The sequence below is a fragment of the Saimiri boliviensis genome, chromosome 9 (genome assembly GCF_048565385.1).
Source record: "Saimiri boliviensis isolate mSaiBol1 chromosome 9, mSaiBol1.pri, whole genome shotgun sequence".
In the NCBI taxonomy this organism is placed as follows: domain Eukaryota; kingdom Metazoa; phylum Chordata; class Mammalia; order Primates; family Cebidae; genus Saimiri; species Saimiri boliviensis.
In genome coordinates this window covers 126,033,381-126,055,107 of record NC_133457.1, presented here as the reverse complement: position 1 = coordinate 126,055,107, position 21,727 = coordinate 126,033,381, and the positions used below count along the sequence as shown (strand labels likewise).

Sequence of the window (21,727 nt, the reverse complement as noted above, 5' to 3'; positions counted from 1 at the left end):
ATGATGATTTTACAGAACATTTAACTGCTAAAAATTGGCAAGTACATTATTTGAAGTCATCTGTTCTATTCTGCAGGTGATAGAGGCGCCTGGTGCCTCAAAATGTATCGGCCCCGGGTGCTGTCAGGTGGCGCAGCCAGACTCTGTGTACTGCAGTAATGACTGTATCCTCAAACACGCAGCGGCCACAATGAAGTTCCTTAGCTCAGGTAAAGATCAGAAGCCGAAACCTAAAGAAAAGATGAAGCTGAAGGCAGAAAAGCCCAGTCTCCTGAAATGTAGCGTTCAGGTGAGTTGACCGAGACCAGCCACCCAAGCAGTGGACGCACAGGTGTGCAAGAGGATTTGTCTCCGACGCTCTGGTTTCTAGAACGCGGTGGGGGGAGGGGGTGGCGTCGCTTTGCCCTCTGTACTCCACCTTCCCGCCAGTTTTCCCTTCTCTGCCTGTTAGCCGAGGGGCTCGTTAATGTCAGTGCAGTAAAGCAGATGCTGACGGGGCACTGTGCGGACGTAAGACTCGGGGGCACACCCTGCTGTCTTGTAAGAAGAGTTCGTAACCACCCGATGGAATTTGTAAAAGTAGACTCAGGCAGGCAGGAGTGGGAGGTGGGTTCTGGGCAGGGCTGTGTGCTTCGTTGAAGAACCAGCTCAGAATTGTCTCATGATACTTGGAAAGAATCCAGGGTGCTTAGAAACCATCACCTCTTGTCTTAGACTTGAAGGCCCCTTCTGGGTTTCAGGTGGCCGTGGCTCATCACTGCCCCTGTTACGTTTGTGACCAGCAGAGGATGACTAGCACTGTTTGGGGAGTTGTCTTGATTGTTTTCAAATGATTACCCTTTGGATGACTTAATTTTTAAGTCCTTTTGAACCTTAGCGTCCGGCACACCGCGCACGGGCCTTTCCTCTCAGCCCTTGGCCTGCTTTGCCGCCCGCCAGTGGCTGCTGCTCCTGTCATCTGAGCAACCTGGCACTTTCGTCCGTGCCAGGTGCCCCTCGTGTAGCTCAGGTGGTTGAAGCCCTCAGTTTTGCAGGGGGGCACTGTGGGCGCCCTGGATCCATCCGCAAGTGTGCTGAACTGCTGCCAGGCAGGTGCAGGGTGGGTGCAGGGGCTTGATGGCCCCAAGAAGACACTGGGTCCCTACCTTCGTCACTCAGTGAAATGAAGTACGGGTGTCATTTCTTACCTTCTTAATGATTTGGGGTTTTAATGATTATCCAGGCAGGCATTAAAATCTCTTCTCTGCACAAGAGACCAGCTCCAGAAAAAAAAGAGAGCACCGTGAAGAAGGCAGTGCTGGCCCCCGCTCGGAGCGAAGCCCTTGGGAAAGAAGCGGCCTGTGAAAGCAGCACGCCGTCGTGGGCGAGCGATCACAATTACAATGCAGTCAAGCCAGAAAAGACTGCTGCTCCCTCGCCGTCACTGTTGTATAAATGTATGTATCACCTAGGGGTTGGCCTCCTGGACCCCTCCCGTTCTTTCTGGATAGCCATCCCCTGGGCCTGCCCAGGCCGGGGAGTTGCAGCTGTGTGTTAAGCTGATCACAGACACCAGCTGCACCATCAGCGGGAAGCAGAGCCCAGGTCCAGGATGCCTCCTGCTGCCCGTGTCCACCCTGGTCTGTTGAGACTTCCTGTCACTGTTTTCCAAAGCTGTACAAACCCCACTGGTGAACGTTTCACCTTAATGATTGATTGTTTAATCTCTGTTTTCACTGTCAGGCTCTGGTAAGTATTCGTATTGTCTTCATCCAAGTCTGATTGCATAGCCACGCTGCCCAGCACTCAACATTCATCCTGTCCCCACCTCAGCTGTTTGGTGACAGCCCTGTGTACACTGCAGTTTTTCCACATTATCCACGTTCAGCACATGAAAGCATCACTTCTTTATGTTGTGGGAATCTGCAAGTTAGTGTTGCGTCTGATGCTCAACTTACCTATGATTTTCAGATGTTACATTTATTTTTGACTAGGCAGATGGGGGATTTTTTTTTAAATGTCCGATTTACATGCTACACACCCGCATAAATACACATTCGAACTCTGAAGGCCACGCGCTCCTGCTTCGTAGTCCTCATGGTAAGTGAGTTCACACCTAGAACACCGTCCTGACCTCAGGACGCGTGGCTTGGACTTGGTATTCTACATGTGACTGGCTTTCTTACCTTCCTCTCTTGACCGTTTAGACTGTTAAGATCATACCCTGCTCCAAATTTCAAATTTATGAAATGAAGATATTTCAAACAGATCTTTGAAACCTCAGATTCTGTGATGCAACATGAATGTATTATTCTCAGTTTTCTGCTATAAAACGGTTTTCAATTTAGTCTTTAATACCTTCTGTCTAGCGTGCAAAGCACCGAAAGGTTAAATAGCCCTCAAGTCAGAGATGATCAAGACGTGCTGCGTCTTCCTGTAATCAGACCCGTGGCGGGTTCCCTAAGGGGAGCTGCTTACTGCAGGCAGACACGTCTGTGCTATGCTAGATCTGGTGTAGTTTAAAAAATACATGGTTTTTTTGTTTGTTTTTGTTTCTGAGACAGTCTTGCTTTGTTGCCTAGGCTGGAGTGCAGTGGCATGATCCTCGGCTCACTGCGACCTCCACCTCCAGGTTCAAACGATTCTCCTGCCTCAGCCTCCCAAGTAGCTGGGATTACAGGCCCCTTGCCACCATTCCTGGCTAAGTTTTGTATTTGTAGTGGAGACAAGGTTTCACCATGTTGGCCAGGCTGGTCTCGAACTCCTGGCCTCATGTGATCCACCCGCCATGGCCTCCCAAAGTGCTGGGATTGCAGACATGAGCCACTGCGCCTGGCCAAAAATATGCAGTTCTTGAGTATGAGTAGTGCAGTAAAAGAAGAAAATTATGTCATTCATTTGATCATGTAAACAGCCTGTACCTAAGAAATGGAGCTGCAGATAAATCGAACCATGTAATTCCCATGAATCTTGAGACACCTTAACGTTGTTTTGAGCTGAGAATTTTATGCTAGCAAATAATGTCTCCAGTGTTCATCAGATTCTAGTACCTCTCCATAGAGCAATTCTGCAGAGCTGATGGACTTAAAGTAAGTGTCCCCCACCTTGTGAATGCAGAGGGAGTTTTTAATGCTGTGCTAAAATTTAGCCCTACGTTGGTTACAGGCACATAACAATCAAGAAAAGAAAAACTGGGGTTATAATCTCAGTTCACATAAGTGGGTGATAATTTCAGTTTGGTTAATTTCCATCTGTGTCAACCAAAATTGAAAAGCTGCCGGGGAGACTCCACACATGGAGTTGCAGAAGTCCATGTACATTGTTGTACATCTCGGGGAGGGAGCATTGGTGGGGAGATGGGGAAATGAGGGGCTCTTAGCCCCTGGGGCATTGCTTCCTGCCTGCCTCCACTGTGAGCAGGGAGAGTTCAACAAGGAGGCTGGTGCTTTGCCGGTAGCTGGGTCCTCTGACCTCTCCCTCTTCCCTTCTTTGCTACACATCAGTAGCTCTGGGAAGCTGATTTGCCCCAGGGGCGGGAAGTGGGGGAAGTTAATGCCTGTTAGCCTTCCCAGCACATCACCTCAAGTTAAAATTGGTAGGTTTCCAGAATTTATACTGGATGTGAATGAGTGATGCACTTTTGAGTTGGTAGCTTCTGTTTTGTTATCCTGGAAAGGTCATCTTCCCAAAAGGTGATTGATTGGAGCAGAGTTAAGGGGTGTTGGTAAGAGCAGCTACCGTGTGTCTGCCTCTCCCCTAAACACCTCTGCACTTCGGCGGGCTCAACAGCCTGTCACTGCTGTATGTCTCTGAGGCCCCCACTCTGCCTCCCTGGCTGGCCACAGAGCTCTCCTTCCCTGTAGGGGGTGAGATTGGAAGTGAGGCTGGCGTGGGTCTGTCCTGTGAGTTGCTCCACACTTGCCTCACCACGCCTGCCATCAGAAGACCCACAGGGTGGAGCTGGCGCTGCTGCTCCCCAGGGTGCACCTGGCCCCTTCCTGTCCCCCCCCTTGCCCTGGGGGGGTCCTGCGCACAGATGCTCTGCACTGCTGGGAGGAGGCTGTGCCCTGCTGAGGTGTCAGTAGGTGCTTCACAGCCTCACCTGTTCCTCCCGTTTGGTTTTAAAAATTACTTCTTATGTATACAATTTCTTTAGCTTATGGAAACATTTGGCACATACTTCTCTCGAGGATCATGATGTTTGTGTTTGTATAAATTGTTCTTCCATTTTTTCTCTATTCCCACTGTTAGTTCACCTCCCATTATTGTCCAGGCATGAAGTCAGTTGGAAACTTGTTTCTTAGGTATACCTGACTGACTAGACTTTTGCAGTGGAATTCTGGCATTTATAGGTGCAGTTCCTAGTGTTTTGGACTCCCTAAATGGCTCATAAAGTGACTTAAACACTGAGGATCTGAACAGATTTTGACTGGAAAGCAGATTCTACAGTTCATCTAGCCGTTGGAATTAAAGTGGAAAAGCTGGCCAGTTTGTAAACCCAAACCCGCACTGTTAAGCTGTGTTAAGCATGGCGCCAGGTGGAAGCACTGCCTCTTGTTCCCACGTGCTGCCGCAGAGACGGCCCTGGTGGTGTGCGAGGGATGGAGAACACCGTTCACCAGGAGAACTCATGGTGTGGGCTCCAGAAGCACGTTTCACTGAAATCCTCAGAGGATCCAGTTTCAGTTTTCAATAATAAAAAATACATGGGGGCTTGGGGGGAACTCTAGAACCTAAGAGTGTTTTGCAGGAATTTAAAGCCGGGAGAGGAGGGTGGCTGCTTTGGTCGCTTGAGCTCTTAATGTGTCTCCTCCAGAGCTGTCAGCAGCAATAAAATGAGGCTGGGAGTCAGACCCCGCATCTCCACCAATCTCCTCCCATTTAGAGGGAAAGTCAGAATTTGTACTGAGAAAGAGTATAGCTTGACAGCTGCTTTTATGTTACCCACGTAACTGGAAGTTTCTTGGTTGTCAATAATGACATTCTTTTGGCATTTTTAAGTGTTTTACTTTTTATAAACTTAAAAAAGCCTGCTGTTGAGAAAGTGACATGAGGGAAAGGTTTCACATCTCCATGACACCAAGCCTGCACGGTGAAGCCCCGAGCGAGCTCCTTCCTGTGCTGCCCTCCATCTGTCCCTCGACTGCCCACCTTGTGCTATGCTTTGGCCACTTTGCAGGGAGGTGGGGCGTGGGGATGGAAGTTTCCAGCAGGATGGGTCCCACTGAATTCACCACCTCTTCAGTCACCTTCATAGAACCTTTTGAAGCTATGGATCTGCTGTAATAGTTAAAGATTAATACTCGGGAAAGCCCCTCTGGCATTATCGGTGTCACCAGTGCAGAGGTCACCTCTGAAGACGCCTGCTACAATTGCTCCAGTGTGGTACACAAGTTTAAGGTAGATCTGTATAAACTTGTAAAATAATCCTGAGGGGTTTTTTTCTTGTTAACGCATCAACATACACATAGTGATGTTCTTAGCTTCTAAAAGTTAGCGAAGTAACTTAGAAGATGGACAAGAATTTTTGCTACTTATTAAATGAAGGTTGTGGCAACTTTGATTTGCCGCAAACCTGGAAGAGTTCGGCAAGAAGAACGTCAGGTAACTGGCTGCATACTCCTCAGCTGTGACCGTCAGTGCTGTCCGCTGGGGGCTTTCATACTGAACGTGGCCCTTTGGGACTGGAGGGATTTCGAGGGCGGGCTGTGGACTAATTTAACGTGCCCTAACACGTTGGTGTCAGTAGTACACAGTTTAGATGATCAAGGTTAAATTACTGGTGTGGGAGATCTCAGAAGAGCAGCGGCTCTGCTCCCAAATGGGTTTCGTAGCCAGGCACACCATGCGCAGCTGGGCACGACTGAAATTGCAGTTGAGTGGAACATCCGTGTCTCCACGTGCTGGTCTCTCCGCATGGCCCTCAGCACGTTGGTTGTTGCGGTTCTCGTTGAAGTCAGCCAGTTCTTTGTATATTCTCATCCCAACATGAATCGGGTTTTAATTGTTAAAGTGCTATGTGAGGCCAGTAAACCAAGGAAGGGTGATTTGCTTCCAGGTATAGGCAAATTACTTTTTTTCAGGTTTCTTCAGGAGAATCACACACCTCTCCAGTAAGAGGGAAGGCACTCATGTAGTAGGTATTAGTAAGAAAACTAACCAAGGAAAGCTTTGAGTATTCCAAATCATGGCAGCCTAGCCGTGGGCCCTGGGAGGTGGTCTGTGCCTGCTTATTTGGGAATTAGCCATCATTTCCCCCAACATGGAAGCAAGCCAGTAACTTACTGTACTTACTAAGGCTAGTTTATTTGAGCACATTTCAGCATGTTGAGAGGGGCAAAGGCAGTACATTTTCTCTTGTTGCCATCACCTTGATCCTTCACACGGGGAAATCTGGATGGTGAAGAAATGGCTAGAGTGGGAAACTGCGCTGTGCACACGCATCATTGAGGGCTGGGTACATGTCGCAGTGAACAGAATTGGCCTCCGCAGAGCCTTCACTGTGTCGCTTGAGTCTGTTTCCAGGTGCACAGCATAGAAACGGCCCTTAGAGCTGTAGCTGGCAGTGACAGGCAGGATTCAGGACGCAGCGGTCTGCTGCTGCAGCTTTCCTGAACCAGCCAGCCAGACCGGGACAGGGCAGGCCAGTTCATTTGTCGACGCCCATGCAAAGGCAAGTGGTGGTGGTTTTTAAAATTGTTTTTATAACCAATTCCTTTCCCTGTGAGGAGCCGTCCAGCAAATAAGGTCCCTAGGCGTGGGCCTCTGGACAGGCCAGAACTCTGCAGACTTGGTCTCTCACCCCATATTTTAATCTCCGTCCAGCTAGAACTTCCACTGGGGCAATGGCACAGGTTCTACACAGGGAGCGGGGCAGCACCAGCCTCCAGTGGGGACTGGACTCTCCTGGTCTCTGCTCATGTCCTGGTGCCACCCAGTGGCCGGCGGCGCTGTCGCAGTTAAGCCTCACTCCTGCTTTGGGGGAAATTGGCCAATTAGAGGGTGTCACTGATCCGTGTGCACCACGACGACCTGCTTCGTTCTACAGCTGGAACCCGCGCCCGGTGGCAGCAGCTTCGTCTGGGGCAGTGGCCTGGACGGGCCCCCAGAATGTGGACGCTAAAGGAGACCGCTGCAGCCAAGGGGCAGAGGTGTCGGGAGAGGCAGGGAAGCCCTGGGGCTCAGGCATCAGTGCTGCATGGGGTGACCAGGTCACCGCCACTGCTGCCCCCAGGGAACCCAGCAGCATGTAGGGGAGGCTTGTGCCCTGACAGGCAGTGTTTTCTGCAGTGGGTTTTTTTTCCCCCTGGGTGGGCTAGAGTTAACTGCTTGCCCTTCTCTAAAGTCATGCACAGCAATAGTTCAAAGTGACTTTGAATAAACTTGCAAATTCGATTTTAACTCTACTAAAAAGTGAGTTTCTGCCACCATTTCAGCAGCAGCTGACCCGAGTTGAGCACCTGCCATACCGTCCACCTGGAGTGGGGTGGGTGTGTGCCCGTCCCCAGAGCAGCTGCTGGATGGAGCATTAACCTTCAGAGCAGGAATGGGGCTGGCTTTGTATTGCGGGGCACAGCTGCCATTCACTCTCCCAACGCTGCCCAGTTCCCTGCTCTTTGAAGCACAGATGAGGGATGACAAAGGTTGCCTTCAGAAACTAGGGAGCAATTAATTTTCTAAAATAGCAATTGTTTGAGAGCCATCTCGTGCTTTTAAAATAAATTACATTCATTCATCTGCTGTCCCACTCTTGGGTAATGTATTGAGATGCCCTAAAAAGCATCTCTCAGCTTGGGATTTTCCTATGTGAGGGAGACAAGACTCCAGGTACACGAGCAGAAATCCTGAGCATGGCCGTGGCCATCTCATTCTCACACTTAGATCTGGAGACATGGAGTTGGTGTTTTTAAAGTTAGCACGCAACCCCAGCTCAAAACAAGGTTAGTGTTAAACAACACTAAAGATCTCTTTCAGGTCAGCACACAGGTGTCCTGTGTAGTACTTCCGAGGCATTTTGTTAAGGTTTCTGGAAATGACTTAAGCCAGCTTTTTAGAGTTTTTTAAATGTAAAATTAAAACACTCCAGTTTCTAGTGCACCCACTGAACTGGTTCGAGGTTTCAGTTTGAATCATAATAGTTGGCTTCCTGGCAGCTGTCTGTTTGCCGCCTCTAGAGAGCAGAGTTTGGTTCCTGGTGCCTGGCTGGTGTCAGCGCCCTCCCTGTGTGCCCTGCTGTGCCGTTTCATTCCATCCCCACCTCCTTGCTTACCCCAAGAAAAGGGGCCTCCACTGCTTGACCTGACTAACCTGTAGCAGCCCTGTGGGTTAGATGCTGCAGACCTTGTTGGCTAAGTCTGACAAGTTAAACAGTGGTTAAAAATGATTTTCAGTCTCTAAGGTAGTGACTACTTGGGCGTATTAACAATCAGAAAACGGTACATGCAGAATTAAAAGCGGAGTTTCCTAGACACAAAAACTATCTGACACCGTTGTTCGTATCCTGTTAAACATTGCCATTGCTTTAATGTGCATTTTAAGATCCAGCGCACACAGAATGAGTGTTTTGGGGTGCAGTTGTGGGTGAGCAAGGCGGGGCCTGGCAGTGTTGCCAAGCAACCTGGCCCACATCTGGCAAGGGTTAGGCAGGGGCCGTGAGGCTAGAAGGGCTCTAAGGTGAAAATACAGGATTTACCTTAATCACCGTTAAAATGGTTAGGTAGGAACACATGAAAATCCTTAAAGCTGGGGTGAGCGTCTGTTAACAGTAACAGCTTTTTAGATTCATGTAGTCCTGGTGCAGGTTTTGTAGAATTTAAGGAATTGTACTTATCTTGGAAGCTGGGAAGACTTGCAGCCCTGAGGCCACTGGGGAGGGCTGGCACCCTCTGCCAGTGTGGCCAAGGCTGGCAGTGACTTCAGGGCCAAGCTGGGGCAGGCCGTTGAATCAGGCCTTACTTGAGGGGTCTGGGCTCTTTCCTGAGCTGTCAGACTTACCTCATTTGTTGAAAGCATCAATAAGATGATGGCAAAGGAGCTCTTTTATTTTTAGTCCCTGAGTTAGACAAGTGCTTCTGGTAGCATCTGTCACATTCCCCTGTTTAGGCCTCTGGGAGCTTCAGAGGCTTGCTGCTACAGGGATCGCTGGAAAAGCCTTTCCCTCGGGGAGGCATCTCAGGTGCCTTGTTTACTTGATCGCCTGGAGTACCTCCCGGGCCCGTGGAGCTGAGACAGCCTGCCGTTCTGGGCCCTCACGGGGCCCCCCTATTCCCCAGGCATTTCATTCCTTTGTCCCACTAGTTGGGTTCCTGCCCCGTCATGCGGTGCACCCTGCCGAGCCCTGTCCACTGGCAAGCTGTCTGCTCCCCTGCTCGAGGGCCTTTGGACTCCGATGAGCTCACAGGGTTATCACAGGATCGATCTCTACTGGCATAGAAAGATTTTTGCGCGAGTAGAGGGGTTTTGATGTCTGTCTGAGCTATTATTCTAATCCTTGTTTGGATTAATACTTCACCCCTGAATGGAATTACAGCACGAGGTTTATAAATGGAAATCTTGCTGTAACAGCATGGCTGTGTTCTCAGCATCTCACTTTTCATGTAACGCTGTGGCTGGTCCTCTTCCCGTGATGCAGGTGTATGCCAGCTTTCTGTATTTTCATTAATGGCGTCGCCACCAATGAGTGAGATGTGCAAACCCTGCCCACCGGGCTAAGAGACCTGTTTTCCCTTCGAAAAGATCTTTTTAAATTTTACAAAAATTTGCACTTGCATTAATAACAACAACACTGTTCTAAATCTGGCTTTTGTTAATTGATAAAGTGAAATTTCTCCGTCAGATTTGAAGTTTCACTGGTGTTTCAAGTTTCAAGCAAAGTTTCAAGTCAAGCCTTTGCTAACTAGAGTTTGTTGGTTGAAGGTAAAAGATTAATAATAAAACGTTTTTCTTTCTGAAAGAAAATGTAGTCGCCATCGTAAATGCTGCTGGCAGCCCTCCCTTACGCTCCTCTCAATGCTGAGATTTTGCAAATCCTTTTCTCTATGTGTATTCTATTCAGGAATGCCAGGTGGGCATTTACAGGTTTAAGGGCAGGTCTGCTGTTAGAGACAGGTTACAGCACCCTGTGGTGTCCTTCTCGCACCCAGCGCCTGTGTTCTCCTTTGCAGCCACCAAGGAGGACAGAAGGTCGGAAGAGAGAGCAGCAGCCGCGGCCGTCTCCAAGAAAACAGCCCCTCCGGGTCCTGCGTCGGGCAAGCAGCCTGCGCCTAGAAGTCTCGCGCCAAAGAAGCCTTCTTTTGCCAACGTGGCAGCGGCCAAACCAGCCATTAAAAAGTCACCCTCAGGCTTCAAGGGCACCATCCCCAAGAGGTCATGGCTGTCGACCACCCCATCAAGTGGTGCTTCTGCTGCCCGGCAGGCAGGGCCGGCACCCACAGTGGCCACGGCAGCCTCCAAAAAGTTCCCCGGCTCCGCTGCTCTGGTGGGAGCTGTAAGGAAGCCAGTGGTACCTTCTGTTCCCACCGCCTCGCCAGCCGCGGGACGCCTCGGGGCCATGGGTGCCGCACCGTCGCAGCCAAATTCACAAATTCGGCAAAATATCAGACGCTCCTTGAAAGAGATTTTGTGGAAAAGGTGGGCTGTTACGCTTGATCTGTCGGCCGCTAAAATGGAGGGGCTTTTGTTGGCGTGTGGCGGCAGCATTGCCTCACGGCTGAGAAGGGCGAGTGTGCGGAAGTGGCTTATGTCGTTCCTTTTTCTGTTCCGTTCAGAGTCAATGACAGCGATGACTTAATCATGACAGAAAACGAAGTAGGGAAAATCGCCCTCCATATTGAGAAGGAGATGTTCAACCTGTTTCACGTCACGGACAATCGCTACAAGAGTAAATACCGAAGCATCATGTTCAACTTGAAGGACCCTAAAAACCAGGTGTGTGCCTGACGACGGGACATTGCGTTTCCTGTGCTGTTCGCTGGACACGAAAGGGACAGACCAAACAGGATTGAAACGTTTGTGTCCTTTCCAGGAGAGCTGGGAAGTCTCTCCCACATGACCCTCTGCCAGCCTGGGTTGGGCTGTGTTGGCGTTGAGGGTCTTGGAAGCCCCTTCCCTTCCCAGCCTAGCAGGGGTCCTGTCTGCTCACTGGCTTCCCTCAAGTCCATCTTTGGTCTCCTCTAAACGTTGCTTTAAAATGACAAGCCAGTCACTTCACTGGTTCCAAAATCAAGTCCAAATTCTTTATCCCAGTATATGAGGGTGTCCATATTCTGGCTTCAGACAGCATTTTCCACTCTATTTCCTCATATTCCTCATCAGCGGAGTGAGCCTGAGGGTTTGGGCTGCTTTTGAGTGTTCGCAGCACTTGGAACGGGCTGCTCACACTCAGGGTGGGGTCACTCCGTCCTCACTGCAGTGGTGGGGGGGGGGGCGGTGCTCATCCCACACGAGGACAGAAACTCCGGCTGGGAGGGATAGGCACCTGCCCAGTGGGGTTCAGGACAGAAACTCTAGCTGGGAGGGACAGCCGCCTGCCTGATGGGCTCCTCTTGCCACGGGCCTTACAACTTTCTGGTGTTCCCCATGGCCTCCAGACTCTTCCCTGTTTAGAGTTTTAGGATATTGAAATCCTCTGGCTTTGCATCTCGCCATGGAACAGCCTCCAAGCAGAACTGGTTCCTTCCTTCCTTCATGCCTGACGCTGTCTTTTTGACCTATGTCCGTGTCATATGCACGATTGTCTTTCCTGAGGTGTTGCGTGTTTTGCTTTTTTAGCAGAACGGGCCGGGAAAACTGCTGTTGAACCTTTTAGCAGCTGTGCTCGCGGGGCCTGCATTTGCTCACAGCAGGGATGGCCCGGGGCCCACTCTCACAAGGTCATTTGGGGAGTTAGAGAGGTCACACCCTGCAGAGCTCTGCCCAGTGCCATAGCAAGTGGGCCCTGGGGGCCTTTGTCCTGTGCCCACTGAGCTTCTGGGCAGCTCTGTTTTCCATAAGCTCTCCGTATTGACAGATACACGAATATTATTTGAGCAAATGAAAAATACTTGTTTGCAGGGACTTTTCCATCGTGTTCTGCGGGAGGAAATCTCTTTGGCGAAACTTGTGAGAATGAAGCCTGAAGAACTTGTATCTAAAGAGCTTTCCACGTGGAAAGAGAAGCCAGCACGATCTGTGAGTGTGAGCAGGCTGCGAGGCGCCGAGGACGCGCGTTCCGCAGAAATTGGTTCACAGATAGTCTGCATGAGCGATGATTTCCTCCTTAGAAAACAACGCTTGAGCTTGGTTTGTCCTTCTCGTTTCAGGTGATGGAGCCCAGGACTAAAGTGCACAGTGAAAGTAAGAAGGTGGCCGCCAGGCAGGAGGTCATCCCCGACATGGAGGACTCTCCGCCAGTGTCGGATTCCGAGGTGAGCACTTGGGGGTTTCTGTGTTCACCAAGAGCAGACGCATTCATCCCAGATGTGTTCAGGTATCTGAATGCTTGGGCGGGACACTGAGCTGGCAGCGGGTGTGTGCCGTTGTGGTATTCCTCAGGCCTTATGTTCTTCCCCCATGGGTCTCAGTCCCTGAGAGAACCCGCTTTGCTTGTGTGGGTTTTTTTTTTTTTTTTTTTTGAGACCAAGTCTCGCTTTGTCACCAGGTGCCAGGCTGGAGTGCAGTGGTGTGATCTCGGCTCACTGCAACCTCCGCCTCCCGGGTTCAGGCAATTCTCCTGCCTCTCAGCCTCCCGAGTAGCTGGGACTACAGGCGCGTGCCACCACGCCCAGCTAAATTTTGTATTTTTTAGTAGAGACCAGGTTTCACCATGTTGGCCAGGATGGTCTTGATCTCTTGACCTTGCGATCCGCCCATCTTAGCCTCCCAGAGTGCTGGGATTACAGGCGTGAGCCACCGCGCCCGGCCTTCTTGTGTGTTGTTAATCTGGAGCTGAGTTTGGAAAATAGATGACCTCATTTTTTTCCTTTTCCTTTTAGGAACAGCAAGAGTCAGCACGTGCTGTCCCTGAGAGGAGCGCAGCGCCCCTCCTCGACATCTTCAGCAGCATGTTGAAAGACACCACCAGCCAGCACCGCGCACACCTCTTCGACCTCAACTGCAAGATCTGTACAGGTGAGCACAACGGGGGGATGGAGCCCTGGAGCTGAGACTGCACTTGATTTTGTTAAAAATATCTGCGTCCCTCTCAAAGCAACTGCACCTAACAAGCTCAGACACACAGAAAGGCCGGAACAATTCCCTGCCCTGCCTTCAGTGTTGCTTTCAGCTTTTTGTGAGAAGCACTCGGCTGGCTGGGTTTCTCACAGAGCCTTTCCTCGCCTTCTTCAGGCCAGGTTCCCTCCGCAGAAGACGAGCCAGCTCCAAAAAAACCAAAATTGTCAGCTCCTGTTAAGAAAGAAGACTTAAAACCCAAGCATGAGAGTTCTGTGCCTGACCCAGTTCCTGATTCAGCGGATGAGGTGATACCGGAGGCGCTGCCTGAAGTTGCCCCTGAGCCAGGCCTGGAAAGTGCTTCTCATCCAAACGTGGACAGAACCTATTTCCCTGGGCCTCCAGGAGATGGCCATCCTGAGCCCTCCCCGCCAGAAGACCTGTCCCCCTGCCCAGCCTCCTGTGGGAGCGGGGTGGTCACCACTGTCACAGTGTCCGGCCGGGATCCCAGGACCGCTCCAAGCAGCTCCTGCACAGCCGTGGCCCGCCCGGACAGCACCCACGTGGTGGAAACCAGACAAGATGTGCCGAAGCCTGCCATGACTTCTGTGATGATGCCCAAGTCCATACTGGCTAAGCCGTCTTCATCCCCTGACCCAAGATACTTGTCAGTTCCTCCATCACCAAATACCAGGTACGTACTTCAGGTGTGGTCTGAACAAGCCAAACTTGTTTTTAGATGAACAGAAGGAAAGTCTGGTGATTTAATAGCTGAACTCTGAAATTTCACCTGAAATACAACTTCACTCTTTCATCTTTCAGAAAGCCCCAGTTTTAGGGTGCTCTTTTGTCATTTTGGAAGTAAAGGTCTTAGAAGTTTAGATTTAAATTTATGCTCATCCAGTTTCTTGTCTATTCATTGTATTTTTCTTTAATCAAGATACCTATATTATTATAATTAATTATGCCAAAATGTAAAACTTGAAAGAGTTCTCTTTCGATTTTAGATACAAAGTCTTTGTCCTCTTGAGGCTGGGCACAGTAGCTCCTACCTGTAATCCCAGTACTTTGAGGGGCAGAGGTGGGAGATTTCCCTGAGCCCAAGAGTTTGAAACCAGCCTGAGCAACACGGTGAAAAATACAAAAATTTAGCCAGGCCCACGCCTGGCTATAGTGCGCGCCTATAGTCCCAGCTACTTGAAAGGCTGAGGTGGGAGGTCACCGGAGCCCAGGAGGTGGAGACTGCAGCCCGCCGTGTTGCACCATTGCACTCCAGCCTGTGCGACAGAATGAGGTTCTGTCTCAAAAAAAAGCCTTTATGGTTTTGAAATTCTCATTGCACGGAGAGACATTAACTTTTATTTTTATCGTTTTGTTTTACAGCACATTAGAATCACGGTCCCCTCCAGAGGGAGACACAACCCTCTTTCTGTCTCGACTCAGCACCATCTGGAAAGGATTTATTAACATGCAGAGTGTGGCAAAATTTGTCACTAAGGCGTATCCCGTCTCCGGGTGTTTTGACTACCTCAGTGAGGTTAGAAACAAGAAAACGTGTGTGTGTGTGTGTGTGTGTGTGTGTGTGCGTGCGCGTGCATGTGTGTGCATGTATGTCTTTCATAGGAGTTTCTATACTACAAACACATGACTTTCTCCCTTAATTCACGGGGTAGGAAAGAAAGAAAAATGTATGACACCCTTGCAACTGACTGTCTGGATATAGAAGCACCTCTAAATGCAAAGTGGCGATTGCTGTGATGAGTCAGCAGCTGGGACAGGGTCAGAAACGCGAGCCTGCAGTCCAGCATCTCAGTGATGGGTTTCGCCGGGGTGCTGACCATGTGGCTGTGCACACAGCCCCAGCATAGCCCGGTGTTCAGAGCCTGCTTTACACACACCTGGCCACATGTGGGGTGGCACATATGACCCTCTGGCAGGCCTTTTAGTTTTCAAAATTAACCAAAAAACAGCACTAGCATTTATGATCTTCATGCAGGGAGTCACCCGGGCTCATGTACAAATCGCTACTCTTGGTGTATGTACAGAAAAGGTAACAGAAGTGTTGCCCAGCCATCTCTAAACACAGCCTTGTGTGGCAGAACGTTGGCATCATACTCCCCTTGGATTTTGTAGCTCGTGACCCTGGACTTAATATGGCATTTAGTACAAGTATGACTGTTATCCTTGGAATTGTTGTGGTCTTCTTGAACCTTGGACAGTACAGTGCCTTAAAGTGACTGCATTAATCTATTTGTGACTACTACGGTTTCACCAGTTATTTACTCAAAGTCCTTTTTGTTTAGGATTTGCCTGACACAATTCACATTGGTGGGAGGATCGCACCGAAGACAGTTTGGGATTATGTTGGCAAACTCAAGTCTTCCGTGTCTAAGGTATCCGCTTGCAGTATACATTCTATAACCATGGAAGGTAGTGTTTAAACACATCTTTTTTTAACCTCTCATTTTGATGGGTTAACACTTAAAATGTTAGCCTATAACTTAGTAGATACTTCCAGGTGAATGTTAAAAATTAAGTTTTGCAGTGAGCCAAGATTACACCACTGCACTCCAGCCTGGGAGACAGAGCAAGACCGTCTCAGAAAAAAAATAAATAAAAATAATTAAGTTTATATAGTTGTATTACTGTGTGAAGGTGTTTGAGTAATACAGTGGTAGAAAGTTGTTTCTGATTTATTATAACGTATGTGCAGTTAAAGTTTAGTAAGAAATGTTCTACTTACCTGGCAGGGGAGATACCGTGATCAGGAAGGTGGTTTTCCCAGGGCAAGGCTTATCCGTTACACATCGGATGTGCTGACCCCTTCCATTTCCTCAAATGCGAGAAACTTGACTGCATAATTTGTGGTAGTGAGGGACGACGTTCGCACTGTCCCCTGAGTTGTTTTTTAAGAAAAGAAATATATAAGCTTTATTTTCTTATTTTTTTTTATGATTGAAGGAGCAGAGGTATCTTTTGCGGGGGTGATCAGGCTCAGGGCACTCAGCCTGCGCTCCTGAACGGTTTTGGTTTTCTGGGACCCCCTGAGATATACCTACAGCTGTGCATGTCTGTATGTGGTTTGGTTTTTGTCGTGTTCACGAAAGGGCTAGACCCTGTCGTCTAGTTGAACCCTCTGGAGAGGTCAACAGACAGCCATTGCACATCACACAGCTGGTTCCTCCTGACCGGGGCCACCATGCAGGTAGTAAAAGCTGGCTCCGCTCCAGACACTGCTGGGCTCACATGTCACACGAATTGCCTCACTGATACAGGACCTCTGAGATCGTGGCTGTGAGTAGGAGAGATTTGAAAAGGTGAATCGGGCAGGTGACGCCTGCGTCTGCTGACTGAGTGCTTCCCACTCTCTGTCCCGCTGCAGGAGCTCTGTCTGATCCGCTTCCACCCCGCCACAGAGGAGGAGGAGGTCGCCTATATCTCTCTGTACTCCTATTTTAGCAGCCGCGGCCGCTTTGGCGTTGTAGCTAATAACAGCAGGCACGTCAAGGACCTGTATCTGATCCCGCTGAGCGCCCAGGACCCTGTTCCATCCAAACTCTTGCCCTTTGAGGGACCAGGTAAGCGCCGGCTTTCTGGGTGGAGGTGAGGCCTACCTGGCACCTGCACCCCTCCTCCCACTGACATGCCCTGCTGAGTCTTGACCAGCCCAGGGCTCTCCAGGAACAGCAGTTAGGAGCACAGACACAGCCATTAGCAATAGAATTCATCTTTTAGGGCATAGGACCGCGGCACGGAAAGAACCCCTATTTGTAGCATCAATGATCTTAGAAGAGTTTTTTAGAGAGGGAAAAACCCACAGCTTGCAGCCAGCTCATCCTGGCCTCAGATCAGAGAAGACTCAGTGCCCAAGGGTCCGCTGGAAAGGGAGGTGACATCCCAGCGGTCCTGTTGTTCCCTCTAAATGGACTCGGGAGCCAGCACACACCAGGAAGTGGCTCCGTCACAGGCCACTTCTCTAACAGGGATGGATTTCCAGGAGATCTAACCATAGCGACATAGAAAACTATTTCTAGAAAGAATTACTTTAATCCGCGGCTCAAATTCTAATAGGTTCGTTCATCTTTGGCAGGCTGCTTTGTGTTTGCACATTCCTTGGAAAGTACTATATTTAAACAATTATTTGTGAATAGCCCAAAATACATCTTACTTGTCAAGGGTTGAGGGTGATTCCAGGGGCCACATGCTCTGGTAGTGACCAGTTCTCTCGTAGCTCCTTCAAAGAGGCTGATGTGACTTCAGTTAGGGGATTCATGTCAGAGGCCGACTCAGGTGTCTCTGTGGCCATGCGGTCCCCAGAGGATTGGTGTTACCTAAACGTGGGTGTATGGATCAGTGTCCTTCTTAAGTGCTTTGTCACAAAGGCAGGTGCTGTCTAGACCCTGGGCTTCAGTGCCCTCTGCCCTGTCACCAGGCTTCGGCCTCTGTTTCTGCCACAGTGTGCAGGGTGCTCCCACCCTCAGCCCTTGTGAGCTGGGGTCCTGTTGGGCCCACTCCACATCCTGGGGCACAGCCCACGTTCCTACAGGAGTCCATTCTTCACACGGCGTGGCCTCGGCTTATGCCTGTGTTGTGGAATTGTATGTCCATAAAGGTATTGTTTGGTATCAATCGTTTCAGGGTTAAATATTTGCTGGCATGGCACATTAAATTATTTTGGTGCCAGATGGGTAGAGAGATGCCATCTAACGGGTGGCAGAAAGGACCCTGGTAGAGGCTCTTGGTGACACTTGTGAAGAGCCCTGGCCAGCTCCCACATGAGCAGGGAGAGAAAAAACCCAGCTCTCCTGGAGGTGAAGACCGAGAAGCTGACCTCCGGCACCTGTGAAGACCCACTGGTCAGTCACAAGTGCGACGGCATGCGTGTGGAGTCAGTGTGAGCGCGGGAGCCTTGCGCTGCAGATATGCCGCCCTCAGCACCTCTCCCGGGGTGGAAAGAGCACGTGTTCGTAGATACCAAGCCTCCCCTTCTTAAAACAACTGAAGTGATATTTCATCCTTTCCTGAGCTGCTCTCCCTGCTCCATCCCCAGACCTGGAGCTGTCAGGTGAGCACAGGTGGTAGGAGTGTTGAGTGAGTCCCAGCGCATGCCGGGCACAGGTGCAGCAGCGCCTCGGAGGGGATCCCCACTGTGGGCATTGGCAGGGCCCAGGGAGGCCACCCAAGGAGTGGCGCCCCATTTTCCCCAGAGCGAGGGCTGGCTGTGCAGGTGCAGCACCGGGCAGAGGGAGAGGACCGGTCTGCTGGCACCTCCTGGATGGGCACTGGGACAAGAGGGCTGGGCTGGGGCACTCACCTTGTCTGCTGAGTGCAGTGGCGCCAGTCACCCACACTGTCAGCCACCAGCTCGGGGGGACGTGACACTTGCCCACCAAGGCACTCAGTCCGTGACACTGCCTCACAGGGATGCACAAAGGCCCTGGGGACTGTGACCCATGATCAAGTGCAGAGACGTTGGGGTAAAGTAACCCAGGACGGGGGGTCCTAGGAAAGCAGCAGTGACTGGAACTTCCATACACTGCAGAAATGTTTTAACTTAAGACTTCAGTATAATTTTAAAGTCTCCTAACACCCCTGTTGACATGAATATGTGGACGTGAAATCTCACACACTTCCATGGCCACTAAACAGCCTTGACCCTGGGCCAGGCCATTGGCTACTTGGCCTGCTTCTCATATTGATTACTTGACTTGGCGTTTTATAGATATAAATATGTACATGTATGTCCTGGCTTTGTGGCGCGCGCTTGTGTGTGTGTGCGCGTGCGCGTGCACGTGTGGTGTGTGTGTAAGGTTAAGTGCTGGCACGTTCCCTCTGTCTCAGCGGACCCTGTCCTCACAGAGTTAGTCTCTGCCCAGAAGCTTTTGTGCAGCACAGGCCACACCTGAGGGCGCTGGTGGTGATTCCACAGAGCCACGGTCGGGGTGAGCTGTGCTGCACGGCCTGGAGTCACGCCCCGGAAGTGCTGGGCGAGGGCCTGGGGGCCCGGCTCCGTTCCAGACCTTGCTCTCCTGGCCAGGGCCGTCAGCCTCAATTCTCCGTGCCGCGTGCAGCGCATGCAGTGCAGGCCTGAAGGAGACCGGGCACTCCAGCCCTGAGCTGCGCGCCGCATCGGGGCACTGACGTGGGAGCGGACGGAGTCCATCCCCTGGGGGTGTTAAGGAGAAAGTCCCATTGGGTGTAAAGATTCACACAGAAGAGTGAGCAACTTACCTGTGTGCCTCAGTTTATACCACGCAATTGCAGGTGTCCCTGCCTCCCAAACATGGGGGTCCAGTGGGTTTTAACAGCACGGTGTCCAGTCCCAGCCCCTCAGTGCTTCCTTTTCATGCTGAAGCAAGTGAAGACCTCAAGGTGCCCAGCTGTGCCCTCGGGGAAACCAAGTCACCCGCTTGGTCAGCAGTTGGCCCCTGTCAGGCAGGCAGTGAGAGTGGAGCTGCCCCCACCACATCCTCAGGAGCTATGCAGTTCATAGCAGTAGCTGGATCTCCCTGAGGACATTTGTCCTTGCATATCTTCATGATTTGCCCCCAAAACGCTGGGTTGTCTTACTTTGCCCCACAGTGGCACCCTCCGTAACTCAGCATCCCTAGGGGGTACCTGGGAGGTCTGGGTGTGCTGGTCCAGGTGGCCTTCTCCACTGAGATGTTCACCCCACTCTACCAACAGGGCCCCCCGTGGGGACTGGGGTCGCAGTCTCGGCCTGTCTTGGGGCCTTCTTCACGGAAGGGAGATGAGTTGGGTTGGAAGCTCATTACATAGGGTTCTGTGTGAGGCCCTCACAGGACTGGAGCTCAGCCAAGAATGCCTGCCTGTTAGCCATGCCCAACCCCCATCATTTCCACGTGAAGCCCCAGGCCTCAGAGCCTTGGTCTGAAACGCCCGTTGGGTAACCGCGGTCCATAAACACACGTGCGCAGGCCGCGTCCTCCCAAAGTCCAGGGCAGGAGGAAGCGCCACCCTCTGTAGCTGCTCTGCTGGAAAGGGCTGTTTTCTCTGAGGTTTTTATACACTAGAAAGCTCTTCTGGGAAGAATGTTTGAATCCATAGTGTCTGTCTGTATTCACTTTTAACTGCTTTTTAAACTAGCTGAGAAATTCTGACTTGAAATATTGTCAGGTAAGCATTTCTTCAGTTTTCGTGTGTGTATGTAATAGTAGCTTTCATGGAAATTGTAATCGGAGTCAAATACAGTATTGAATCGAATGTACTGCCTTCTCCTCCTAAATCAATAAAAAGATTTCATGGAACCTGGTCCTTGTTTGTTTGAATTGGAACCATTTGGTGGCTCTTGGTCACCTCTCCTAGGCCCCACTTTGCTCTTCCTGAGCCAGCGCAGTGCAGGCTGGTGCTGCCCTGGGGCCCTTCTCGGCACCCGCGCGCCTGAAGAAGATGGACATCGCTCTCCCCTTCCCTGAAGCGTGCTGGACCCAGTGGCTTTGTGCAGGCCTTAGGGATTCCCAGTTGGAAGAGGGGTTCTGTGTGTGTGTGAGTGGGTGTGTGTGGTGGGTTGGGGGAAGCCGGCGTCTTCCCACCTGATTTGCCAAGTCTTTCTACGCAAGTCATACTTCACAGCCCTTGTTGATTAACTTCAGTTTCTGTTCCAGCAGGTGTGAACATTTTGTTTTGACAGATGCAGACCAGTAAGAGAGTTTTCATTTTAAATAACTGATAGTAGGATGTGCTCCAGGCCTCATTGTGATAGCTTTGGGGTTGGGAGGAGTCAGATTTCGGGTGGTTCGTTTAGTAAGAGGGAGTGTCTTCCTGCAGCCTCAGGGTCAGTGGTGAGGGGCTGCCTCCTGCACCCTGAGAAGCAGGTGGTCCCCTTCGCCAGCTGCCTTGTCTCCCAGCCCCTGTTGCTGACACACCTGGACACAGCTCCGGGCTCAGTCTTGGCACACTCAGCTCTGCAGATGCCCCCTTTGTCCTGTTTCTAGAGCTCTTTTCCTGGGCGTGTGGTCGGGTTCTGACCACTGGGTCTGTCCAGACCCCTCCATGAATGCGCAAAGGACACAGACATGGCGCTGAAAAGGCCTGTTAGCTGCACATGATACGCCCTGAAGAAAACCATCTGCCCTCTGGCCTTTGAGAGGGTGTTGGGGGGATGTCCACACCCCTGTTCCAAGCCCGCTCAGCACCCTTCAGTGGAAGTGCAGGGCCACGTTTAGCCGCAGCTGGCGTCTCCGGCTCCTGGTCCCTGGTTGCTCATGGCCGCCTGCTTTATGAACTGAGAACCCTCAGCAGCCCTCAGGAGGGAGGTGGGTAAGTAAGCCTGCTGTGCCCTGTGCTGCCCGCCGCCTGGCTGGTGCCAGCTTCACGCAGGCCTCAAGTCTCTGCACCTTCCCAGGGCACACTCCCTCCCAGGGCTCACACACTGTGGGGCGGCTGCTGAGGGGCGAGCCTGGGCACAGCTCTGGGCGGCCTCTACTGCCCCTCCCCAGGCAGGGGCTCTGTGACCTTTTGACCTTCCTGGTCTAGACGGGCCAGGCACTGTTGTGCACACCCTCTCCTCCCAGGGAAGATGGCTCCCAAGGTCAGGCCAGGCGAACAGCACTGCTCCTTTCACGAAGAGTGATTTCCAAGG

At 51.0% G+C, this 21,727-nt stretch overlaps 1 protein-coding gene and 1 non-coding gene across 4 annotated transcripts in view; both read left to right on the top strand.

The window, feature by feature from the left end:
• Positions 1 to 21,727, top strand: part of DIDO1 (death inducer-obliterator 1) — a 58,146-nt gene that overhangs the window by 29,171 nt on the left and 7,248 nt on the right. For 2 of the 3 annotated variants that reach the window (XM_039479268.2, XM_039479267.2), the window contains exons 5-15: positions 77 to 289; positions 1,223 to 1,436; positions 10,143 to 10,608; positions 10,746 to 10,905; positions 12,031 to 12,147; positions 12,279 to 12,383; positions 12,951 to 13,086; positions 13,303 to 13,819; positions 14,509 to 14,662; positions 15,429 to 15,518; positions 16,508 to 16,703. In XM_039479268.2, coding sequence (XP_039335202.1) covers positions 77 to 289; positions 1,223 to 1,436; positions 10,143 to 10,608; positions 10,746 to 10,905; positions 12,031 to 12,147; positions 12,279 to 12,383; positions 12,951 to 13,086; positions 13,303 to 13,819; positions 14,509 to 14,662; positions 15,429 to 15,518; positions 16,508 to 16,703 — 2,368 coding nt within the window. Of the gene's footprint in view, positions 1 to 76; positions 290 to 1,222; positions 1,437 to 10,142; positions 10,609 to 10,745; positions 10,906 to 12,030; positions 12,148 to 12,278; positions 12,384 to 12,950; positions 13,087 to 13,302; positions 13,820 to 14,508; positions 14,663 to 15,428; positions 15,519 to 16,507; positions 20,398 to 21,727 lie in introns of those variants that run through there. The other variant, XM_074406758.1, reaches the window with a different exon arrangement.
• Positions 15,861 to 16,024, top strand: LOC120368023 (U1 spliceosomal RNA). The gene has a single exon (XR_005582251.1). It is a non-coding gene; the product is annotated as a U1 spliceosomal RNA (small nuclear RNA).